The sequence below is a fragment of the Engystomops pustulosus genome, chromosome 8 (assembly GCF_040894005.1).
Source record: "Engystomops pustulosus chromosome 8, aEngPut4.maternal, whole genome shotgun sequence".
Lineage (NCBI taxonomy): Eukaryota > Metazoa > Chordata > Amphibia > Anura > Leptodactylidae > Engystomops > Engystomops pustulosus.
In genome coordinates, this window is record NC_092418.1 from 53,585,037 (window position 1) to 53,597,145 (window position 12,109).

Sequence of the window (12,109 nt, forward strand, 5' to 3'; positions counted from 1 at the left end):
ATCACTGTGTTGCTGCATCTAATCTGCTGCATCTGAGGTCTGGTCATGTCTGCTCCACATTCTGGATACAAATGTAGGAAAGTTTCCCAGTCACCATCTACCAGTCAGTTACACCTTCATTCACCTCATTTGGGGACAGAACAAACTCCAATGACAATAATGGAGTCCTGCATATTAAAATTTACTTGCATTGGCCTGCCTCCTTGTTGCTGTTTGGCAGGTCTCATTGCTAGGACATGCTACTGTGTGAAACATCAGAGCTCTGTTACATTATTGGGCAATCCATGTCATGAGAACAGGGTGAGGTCATCTAAGGTCTTTTACCCAGTAAGATTTGCAACGTCTTCCCCATGTATGTATCACATGAAATCACAGCATGCCTCCATAGAGGATGCAGTCACAGAATACACAGAGATGCGTATTATGAGGGGTCGTGTATCTGTGTTACCATGGTCAGATTTCTCTCCAATGGAAATAAACAATGAAGCTTTCTATAAAATGACAGCAAGTAGAGATCTAGAAAACTTATATTGGAAAATTGTATAATTTTTTGTCATACAAAACAATAAATTAGTTTCCCAAAATGGAAATACCACTTTAAGTGTTGAATGCTGAGAAGAGGCATGGGGGGAGTAGATGGGAGGTGCCAAGCAGGACATGCCCCCTCTAATGTAAGGTAATACAACAAGTTGACTTATGAAGATGTAAGGGAAACTATTTTTAACTAATAGAAGTGTGTCAGTTAGGTTATAGAGCTCTATAGAAGCCTGTCAATAGCTGTATTTTGGAAAATGTGGTTTCAGATTCCCTTTGAACTGTCCATATTTAACACAAAAGAAATAACCATGATTTTACAGTGAAATGTTATTCAGACTCGCACCACAAGCTTACCTGAATGTTCGTCCTAAACGTTTAGAGACCGGAACTGAACTGACATGCAATGTATATATACACACACACATATAAAGTCAATTAAATGGCTTAAGGTTCAATTAAAAAAATTAAGTCTTACCAAAGAAATTGACCAATACACCTCCAATCATGGCACCACATCCTCTACCAAGTCCAAGGTGAAGGCCCTGAAGTATGCCCTGAGCAGATGTGCGTAATGCTGGAGGAACTGCTGCACTCAGATATGAAATGCAAGCAGCCCATATGGATGCATGGGTCACACCTGTTAGAATCAACAACAATTTAATCATAAAGTGCACATTTCTTTATTTTAAATTATTTATGTATGTATGCAGGTTGAGAGGAAATTAGTAAGAGCACAACATTCAAGACTCTAGGTAAGATTTCTTTTTCATAATGTAGATCAAATATATTTTTGTACAAATAATACTACTACATGGGAGTTTCCATATAATACATTTTTATTTTATAAAATAAGTAATGAAAAATCATAAAAGCACTACACGTTGATAAAATTGTTGCTACCTCTACTTTACTGAAATAAAACCCCACAATGGCCACAGAAATAACTTGAATCTGACAAAAGTGTAAATAAGTCCTATGAAAATGAACAAATGAAAGGATGACATTGGTTTTTAACCAGGTTTTAACAGAATTTAAAAAAATAAATTAAAAACTCATGAAACAGGCCTGGACAGACATGATGGTAACATGTTAAATCAAGGTATGTCCACTACCACACATCACAGGTGTTAACAATCTTATAATCAGTCAGTGGCCTGCATATAAGGGTACAGCTACTTACTGTGCCGTTTGGGGACATGGTGTGTACCAAACTCAAGGTGTGTTCCACACTCAACATGGACCAGAGGAAGCAAAGAAAAGAGTGGTCTTTGTTGATTAGAAAAAAAAAAATTATAGACAAATTAAAAAGGTAAAAGGTTCTACGGCAATCTTCAAGCAGCTTAATGTTCCTGTCACTACAGTTGCACATATTATTCAGAAATTTGGGACTATGGGACTGTAGCCAACCTCCCTGGACTTGGCCGCAGGAGGAGCATTGATGACAGATCAAAGAGATGAATAATACCAGTGTTAACAAAAGAGCCCCAAAAAACTTCTAAAGAGATTAACCCCTTGACGCTCTGCGCCGCAGCTCTACAGCGCAGAGGTGCAGGGAATGTATGAAGAGGACTCAGCCTGTGAGCATATTGCAGCAAACCCCCACCGCTAAAAACCGCGGCATTTAAAAGACTATCGTCCCCTCCGGTCTTCATTTGAACCGGGCTAAATGGCTTCTGCAGATTCGTTACAATGAGCCAGTGGCTCATTGTAATGAATGACCTGCAAAAATGCCATATATTGTATACACTCACCGGCCACTTTATTAGGTACACCATGCTAGTAACGGGTTGGACCCCCTTTTGCCTTCAGAACTGCCTCAATTCTTCGTGGCATAGATTCAACAAGGTGCTGGAAGCATTCCTCAGAGATTGTGGTCCATATTGACATGATGGCATCACACAGTTGCCACATTTGTCGGCTGCACATCCATGATGCGAATCTCCCGTTCCACCACATCCCAAAGATGCTCTATTGGATTGAGATCTGGTGACTGTGGAGGCCATTTGAGTACAGTGAACTCATTGTCATCTTCAAGAAACCAGTCTGAGATGATTCCAGCTTTATGACATGGCGCATTATCCTGCTGAAAGTAGCCATCAGATGTTGGGTACATTGTGGTCATAAAGGGATGGACATGGTAAGCAACAATACTCAGGAAGGCTGTGGAGTTGCAATGATGCTCAATTGGTACCAAGGGGCCCAAAGAGTGCCAAAAAAATATTCCCCACCCCATGACACCACCACCACCAGCCTGAACCGTTGATACAAAGCAGGATGGATCCATGCTTTCATGTTGTTGATGCCAAATTCTGACCCTACCATCCGAATGTCGCAGCAGAAATCGAGACTCATCAGACCAGGCAACGTTTTTCCAATCTTCTACTGTCCAATTTCGATGAGCTTGTGCAAATTGTAGCCTCAGTTTCCTGTTCTTAGCTGAAAGGAGTGGTACCTGGTGTGGTCTTCTGCTGCTGTAGCCCATCTGCCTCAATGTTCGACGTACTGTGCGTTCAGAGATGCTCTTTTGCCTACCTTGGTTGTAACGGGTGGCGATTTGAGTCACTGTTGCCTTTCTATCAGCTCGAACCAGTCTGCCCATTCTCCTCTGACCTCAACAAGGTATTTCCGCCCACAGAACTGCCACTCACTGGATGTTTTTTCTTTTTCGGACCATTCTCTGTAAACCCTAGAGATGGTTGTGCGTGAAAATCCCAGTCGATCAGCAGTTTCTGAAATACTCAGACCAGCCCTTCTGTTACCGACAACCATGCCACGTTCAAAGGCACTCAAATCACCTTTCTTCCCATACTGATTCTCGGTTTGAACTGCAGGAGATTGTCTTGACCATGTCTACATGCCTAAATGCACTGAGTTGACGCCATGTGATTGGCTGATTAGAAATTAAGTGTTAACGAGCAGTTGGACAGGTGTACCTAATAAAGTGGCCGGTGAGTGTATGGTAGGAACGATCTGACCATCTAGGGTTAATGTACCCTAGATGGTTTAAGAAATAGTGGAAAAAAACGAAAAAAAAAGTTTAAAAAATTTATAACATATTAAAAATTCAAATCACCCCCTTTCCCTAGAACTGATATAAAAAATAATAAACAGTGAAAATCATAAACATATATCGCCACGTCCCAAAATGGCCGAAATATAAAACGGTTACAGCTGGCATTGACCTCCGAGCCAAAATGTCCGAAATGCTACTTTTACACCTTTTTACATCACATAAAAAAACGGAATAAAAAGTGATCAAAATGTGGCACAGACCTCAAAACGGTAGCAATGAAAACGTTGGCTCATTTCGCAAAAAATGACACCTCACACAGCTCCGTACCCCAAAGTAAAAGTTATTGGCGTCAGAAGATGGCAAATTTTTTTTTCCTTTTTTGTACACATTCGTTTAATTTTTGAAAATGTATTAAAATGCAATAAAACCTGTATAAATTTGGTATCAATGCGATCGTACCGCACCAAAGAATAAAGCTGAGGTGTTATTTGGAGCGCACAGTCAAAGTCATAAAAACTGAGCCCACAAGAACATGCTTTTTTTTTTCAATTTTTCCACATTTGGAATTTTTTCCAGCTTCGCAGTACACGGCATGTTAAAATAAATATCATCACGGGAAATTAAAATTTGTTACGCACAAAATAAGCCCTCACACAGCTCTGTACACATAAAAATGAAAAAAGTTATGGATTTTTGAAGGTGGAGTGTGAGAAATGAGCAAAAAAACCCTGCGTCCTTAAGGGGTTAAAGGTGAACTTCAAGCTCAAGCAACATCAGTTTCAGATCGCACCATCCGTTGTTTGAGCCAAAACTGGAATTTCTAAAACAAATTGACAAGCCACAAAGCTTCTGGGAGAATGTCCTATGGACAGATGAGACTAAAATCAAACTTTTTGGCAAGGTACATTAGATATATATTTATATCTTAAAAAAAAACACTGTCAGTACTGTGAAACATGGAGGTGTCTCATGTGCTGCAGCTACTTTGCATCTGACACAGGGTGTCTTGAATCTGTGCAGGGTATAAGGAAATCTCAAGACTATCAAGAGATTATAGAGAGCAATGGTCTCAGGCACAAAAGGACAATGACCTAAAACACACAGCTAAAATCACCCAAGATTGGCTAAGAGAAGCCCTGACCTAAATTCTGAGCTCCTTTGGAAGAAGCTGAAACGTTTCATCTGGAAAAGGCACCTTTCAAACCCCAGACACGTGGAGCAGTTTGCTCATGGGGAGTGTACCAAATTCTCTGTTGAGAGGTGTAGAAGTCTCATTGACAATTACAGAAATTGTTTGATTGAAGTGATTTCTTCAAAAGTTTGTGCAATAAAATATAAAGTTATGGGTACCTTCATTTCTTTCCAGGCCTGTTTCATGAGTTTCATTTAAAAAAAAATTCTGTTGAAGCATGGTTGAAAAGCAATGTCTGCCTTTCATTTGTTAATTTATTTTAACTTTTGTCAGATTCAAGGTATTTTTGTGACCGTTTTTCATTCATGAAATGAGGGGTACCAGCAATTTTGTCCACGTGTATATCATTCATCTGATAATTCTGATAAATATGATTCTAACTATAAAAAATAGGCTTTTTTTAAAGGCAAATAATTGCCTTTGTGGCAAACAGCAAAATGCATTCTGAACTTTTTTGGGTTTTATTTCTCCATGTAGCATGGTAACAGGAAGTTCTGCACCTTGCGTGCTTTTATAACAGTTTGAGACTGTTATACAACTATCACCTTGTTTATACAGGATGCATGAAAAAGACTTCTGACACTGCACTGTTTGCCAGAGTACACAAGGAATCATTCCATGTTTATCCATTGCCTGCTTTTTTTTCTCCATGAACATGAGTATGTTTTTATGTAAAGTATGATATAGAATTATATAACATCATTCTGAATCTTCCAGACTATTGCAGGTTTGCATTTGCATAGTTGTGTACCACTACTAATGCAACTTTGCTCAGACTACCTTGTTTAAAGGGAACCTGTCAGCAGAAATTCACCTAATAAACCACAAGAACTACGTTGCTAAGCAACTGAACACCTTCAAGGTTATGTTTCTTTCATGACCCAGTGTGGTGGCATCATCCAGAAAATAAACTTTAATGTGAGATGTAAACTGGTTGTATAAAAGTCAAGGAGGCAGAGATTTTAACAATGAAGTCAAGCTCTCTCTTCCTCAGAAATCCCTTTTCACTGTAATTGAAGGACCTGCACCCAAAGACATCACTAAACGGATCTCCAGAAGTCTGATGCATGATGTCAATCAAAAAGGAGAAGGCATTCAGAGCCCCCACCTTGACTTCAGTGTTGAACTCTCCGCCTCCTTGACTTTATACAACCAATTTACATCTCGCTTCAAAGTTGATTTTCTGGATACTACTCTAGTACTCTAGGGGGCCTGAAAATAGTAAACCCCCCCTTTCCCTAGAAGTCATTTAAATATAAATAAACAGTAAAAATCATAAACATGTTAGGTATTGCCACGTCCCAAAATGCCCAATCAAAATATAATATCTGTTTTTCACAGCGGTTAACCCCATAACGGAAAATAGCACCCAAGTTTAAAAAAAATCAATAGAAAGTGATCAAAAGGCCGTACAGTCCTAAATATAGAAGCAATGAAAACGTCATCAAAAGTTGCAAAAGATGACACCACCCAGAGCTCCGTACACCAAAGTATTAACCAAACCGTTTGCAACTACTGAACTGCTTTAAAGGGGTTGTCACCATAGCAAATGGCTGTAATTGTGTCCAATGCATTGTGACAAATACTTTCACCATATACACTTATTACAAAATATGCAGCCTTACTGAGATAACTCCTTTTGTTCTGGTTGCTGGTGCCCCCTGCTGGTAGTTGTGTCTATCCCGAATTACAGCTGATCCGGCCGAGTCTGCGCACAAGGATTCAGCCAGCTGCCCTGCACTACAGATCATTCCACCGGCTTATAGCTCCTCTCCACACTGAGAGATCAGCTGACACACTGCAGCCAATAGGAAGTGAGAGAGGAGGAGGGGCTGAGATTTCAGACATTTACACAAGTGAAGGATGTGATTTCCACTGCTTACCAACTTCACAGGTGCTTAACCCCTTAATGACCGCCCTATCGGGTTTTTACGGCGGTCATTAAGGGTACTTCTTCTGATGCGACGCCTTTCTACGGCGGCGCATCAGAAGAAGTTTTCGGGACACCGGGTCTCGCTGGTGCCGGTGTCGGGCTGTGATATCACAGCCCAGACCCGGCACTAACACCCGGGATCGGAAAAACTCCGATCCCGGGTGTTTAACCCCTTGCACGCCGCGGTCAAGCATGACCGCGGCGTGCAAGTGTGTCCCCCGTGGATCGGACCCCCCCGGTGTGCTTACCGGGGGATCCGATCCCTCCTGCCGCTGCCCCGGGTTCCGACGAGTGACCCGGGGCTGTCGGCTCCTCTTCTCACCGGGTCCTGCCTTCCTGGCAGGACCCGGCTGTAAGTAACTGAGCATGCGCAGCATGCTCAGTTACTTTCACTATACACTGCAATACAAGTGTATTGCAGTGTAAAGGCTTGAATAAGCGATCGGATGATCGCTTATTCAAGCCAAGAAGTAGAAAAAGTAAAAAAGTAAAAAAAAAAAAATTAAATCTTTTTATAATATAATTAAATAAAATAAAAGTCCCATAATCTCCCCAGTAACACATAAAATGCAAATAAAGTATATAAAACACAAAACACGTACATATTTGGTATCACCGCGTCCGTATTAATCTGTACAATAAATCTAAATCAATATTGAACCCGCTCGGTGAACTACGTAAAAAAAAAACTCGAAAAACTTCCCATAATATACAATTTTTCATCAAACACCATCACAAAAAATGTTCTAAAAAGTGATCAAAAAAAGTTACGGTACCTAATATGATACGACTGAAAAGAACAACTGTTTTCGCAAAAAATAAGCCCTCAACCAGATCTGACAACAGAAAAATACAGAAGTTATGGCCCTGAAAAGTTGTCAATAGTAAAAACAATGCGATTTTCTCCAATATTGGTTTTGCTCAGGAAAATTGAGCAAAATAAGAAAAACTATATAAATGAGGTATCACCGCATCCGTATTAATCTGTACAATAAATCTAAATCAATATTGAACCCGCTCGGTGAACTACGTTAAAAAAAACTCGAAAAACTTCCCATAATATAAAATTTTTCATCAAACACCATCACAAAAAATGTTCTAAAAAGTGATCAAAAAAAGTTACGGTACCTAATATGATACGACTGAAAAGAACAACTGTTTTCGCAAAAAATAAGCCCTCAACCAGATCTGACAACAGAAAAATGCAGAAGTTATGGCCCTGAAAAGTTGTCAATAGTAAAAACAATGCGATTTTCTCCAATATTGGTTTTGCTCAGGAAAATTGAGCAAAATAAGAAAAACTATATAAATGAGGTATCATCGCAATCGTAGTGAACCAGAGAATAAAGATAAAATATTATTTTTACGTTACGGTGAGCGGGGGGGGGGGGGGGGAATGCTCACAATCCAAAATAAAAATTGATGATTTTGTTTGTGTCCCCCTTGAAATAGTTAATAAAATCTCATGAATAAGCTTTAGACTCCCAAAATAAATTATTTATACATTGTATCTCATCCCATAAAAAATAAGCCCTCATATGATCGCATTACCAAAAAAAATTAAAATTTATAGGTCGTACAATGTGACAATACAAATCTCCTGTGGACGGCGCCTCCATTCATTCTATGCTCGGCCGTGCGCCCGTACAGCAGTTTACCACCACATATGTGGTATCAGTACACTCGGGAGGAATTGGGCATCAAGCGTTGCAGTGCGTTTCATCATTTAATTTATTCTGAAAATGTCAGTTTTGGCCTAAATGAATGTATTTCCAAAAAAATTCCATAGTTTCTAAATCGCATGTCCATATTTTTTAACCCATGTGAAACACGTAAAGGGTTAATGGACTTAATAGAAGTTGTTTTACATACGTTGAGGGGTGAAGTTTCTATAGTGGGGTAATTTATGAGGTTTTACTATTATTTAGGCCTCTCAAAGTCACTTGGAAGCCGAGTTGTCCCTCAAAATGTGAGTTATGGCAATTTTCATGAAAATAAGAAAAATCGCACCTAAAGTTCTGCACCTCATAACATCCTAGAAAAATGACCGGAAGCATAAAATATCATCCCAACATAAAGCAGATATTCTGTAAATGTTAATTATCAAACTTTTTGGGTAGTTTTACTTCATGTCTGGAAACCAGAACATTTCAAACTTGGAAAATGAAGAATTTTTACAAACTTTTGCCAAATTTTCACTTTTTTTCAGAACGAAACGCAAAACTTATCACTTAAATTTTATAACTAACATGAAGTACAATGTGTCACGAGAAAACATTCTCAAAATCACCAGGATATGTTAAAGCGTTCCGAAGTTATAACCAATTATCGTGAGACATGTCAGATTTGAAAAATCGAGTCTGGTCATTGAGCTGAAAACTAGTGTCGGTGATAAGGGGTTAAAGCAGCAGATACAAGGTAACTGCAGCCAGACATGACTATCTGCTTCACAGAGGAGTCCTCCCCTAACATGGATCATAGCAATGTAGCAGCCCTTTCCTCCCTCCACCATTAGCCAGGTCACACAGGAGGCTGCAGAGATAACACAAGTAACAGGTTCTCTCCTGATGAAGTCTTCCTTCTGCCCCCCCCCCCCCATTCACTGTCCCTCCATGCTACCCTGCAAAAACGGCCCCTGTCTCTGACTAGCAGGAAAGTCGCTAAAGATCAGTAACATTTGAGAAGCTGTGACCTATTTATCTATCCAAGTCCTATTATCTATCAATCACCTGTCATCTATCAATCACCTGTCATCTATCAATCTATCACCTAAATAGCAGAATTAGAAAGAGAAGAAAGAAAAGCGATACAAGCGCAACATGTGTGAAAGCAATTTCTAGCTTGGTAAAAAAAATATGATTGGTAATCTGCTCACCTTTTCTGGTTTTACAAGCGGTACAACTCGTATAGTAGCTTAGGTATTGTAGTGGTCTCAGCAGCCGTCCTGGGTTTGTTCCGGCATTAGAATTTGTCGGAGAACAGAGTAGTAAATGTATGGCTATCTTCTAGGCTATCAGCGGCGCCAATCACTCGGAATAGTTCCTTTTCTTAAACTAATATCTTTATTCATAGGCTGAATAATACGTGTTTCGAGCCCGGACCGGGCTCTTCCTCAGTTATATACAGCATGCAGCATGCTGTATATAACTGAGGAAGAGCTTGGTCCGGGCTCGAAACGCTTATGAAAAGGAACTATTCTGAGTGATTGGCGCCGCTGATAGCCTGGAAGATCGCCATACATTTACTACTCTATCACCTGTCATCTATCTATCTATCTATCCATCTATCCATCACCTGTCATCTATCTATCCATCACCTGTCATCTATCTATCCATCACCTGTCATCTATCTATCCATCACCTGTCTATCTATTTATCCCATATCTATATATCTATCTATCCTATATCTATTTAATATCTATCTTGTGATTTAGTTGCAATTCCTTACAAAATACACAGAAAGAGATGCAATTAACGGCCCCAAAGTAACAAAAATACAAAAAATACAAAAGTTTATTAGTAAAAGTCATAAAAACAACTAAAAAGGTCCATGTTAATGCACCTAATTTTGTACAAGCAGACAGTAAAGTGTAAATATGTAAAAGCTCTAGAAAAATGCAGGGACGGCAACTCCATGCGTATCCTCACTTCAAAGTGACTTTCTCAGGTTTTTTAATTCCAGGTGACCATTACAAATAGATTTTTGAAATATTTTAACCTCTTTGACAGCTTTTTGTAATAAATTGTTTCGTGGCATAACCCCTTTAAGTCCGTCTCTGGGCTAAGGGTAGACATGGACAAGTCAGAGGCCCTCTGTCTACATATCCCGCCTAGGACATAGGAGGCCCTGGTAGATTCCTTTGGTTCCTAAATACAGCCACACTACATCACATATTTAGGGGTATGGCTCACGACTCATGGATCGACGCTGTTCCACTGGAATTACTCCATACTACTACAGCAATTACAAACCGACATAAATAACTGGTCCGAACCCTCCACACAATTAAAATGATGAACTTGCCGAGGTTTTTATACCTCTTTCGGTCCCTGTCCATTCCAGTCCTCTCAAGAACATTCAAATTTATACACTCTCATGTCTCTAAATTTGGGAGCATGAGAGTGGGCATTCATTATTCCAAACGCCTGGGAGGCTTCATCCCTTTATTACAAAGCAGCTCAAATAGCCCAATTTGCCCCTATAGCTACCCTACACGCCTAAATGGATCGCACTGGAATACCAATTACTCCAACCAGAATCCCTATCAAGTCTGTTTTGGATGAAAGGCACATTGCGACACACTGTACCAACATCATCACCATTTTCATTTCACTCTTTGATCCCTTAGCGCTCAGTGCCGTACTACGATAGCACTTGCTCCCACTATTTGCGCTCAGCTAGTACGGTGCCAGCATCAGGAGTTGCAGGGAGTCAGCGGTAATCTACCCCTGACATCCCCGAATAACACCTGCGGTCAGTGTGGGCTCCGATCGCAGGTGTTTAACCCGTTAAATGCTGCGGTCCCTACCACCCCGCCCTCTCTTCTGCATCAGGATTTGGAAACAAAAGACTGTTTAAATATTCCTGGACTCTCCCCCCTCATTAAAACTTTGCCCAATCCTGAATGACCCTCTGGACTAATTAATGAATGGGAGGTTCTGAAATCTGAACCAAACTGAGAAGTTATAAAACAATATGAAATCCAAGAATTGGTGTTCACATTTTGGGGGCTGCTTGACAAGCTGAGTGTGTTCCTTATTTCTCCCACCTCCAGGGATCAGGATTTACTTTAAGTTGTAAGTTTCTGTTATTTTTCTCCCTTTTTATTTTATAACTGTTTTGCCTTGTTGTGTGTTCTTTGTAATTCTTTTGTTTTAATATCTTTTTATGCACTGATCAACTTTTTGTAATTAAAGCTTTTCACTTTAATTTTGGTCCCTGTATGCTCTGCAAACTCATAGCCTTGTGAAGTGTGCTTAGCTGTGTGACTGCTAGAGTGCTGAGTGTGCATGTCTATTGGTGTGACAAAAGTGACTGCTTGAGAGCAAGAATTGATGTAGAGTGGGATACTTATTGGTCCCAGTATAAATGCAATAAGTGGTGGCAGCGGGTCTGGTTCTGGTGCTGGAGCTGTATGAGGTGTGATTTAGGCTCAATTTGTGTCCTGAGTGAAAGGTGAGCGCAAATTTGAGTAGGCTAAATTAACCCGTACAGTTGCACCCCACGTCACGTGACGAGGCGGCTGCGTCTTCGCCGTGACAAATTGGTTGGCAGCGGTGGGATAAATTCATTTTTGTCAGAGCATTAAGTGTTGGGATTAAGCAACTAACCCCTGCACTTAAGGACTAGTGGAATCCTTGCGAGGAGTACCCTAGTTTTACACGGACCAAATCAGTGCTGTTCTAAAACACACGTGCAAACAGTTTCCCTTCCC

At 40.2% G+C, this 12,109-nt stretch overlaps 1 protein-coding gene across 6 annotated transcripts in view; it reads right to left on the reverse strand.

Annotated features, from left to right (window-relative positions):
- MFSD6 (major facilitator superfamily domain containing 6) overlaps positions 1 to 12,109 on the reverse strand; it is a 212,875-nt gene that overhangs the window by 101,188 nt on the left and 99,578 nt on the right. For 4 of the 6 annotated variants that reach the window (XM_072120945.1, XM_072120946.1, XM_072120948.1 and 1 more), the window contains exon 4: positions 1,013 to 1,174. The exons of the other annotated variants lie outside the window; for them this stretch is intronic. In XM_072120945.1, coding sequence (XP_071977046.1) covers positions 1,013 to 1,174 — 162 coding nt within the window. The remainder of the gene's footprint in view (positions 1 to 1,012; positions 1,175 to 12,109) is intronic. 6 annotated transcript variants of the gene reach the window in all.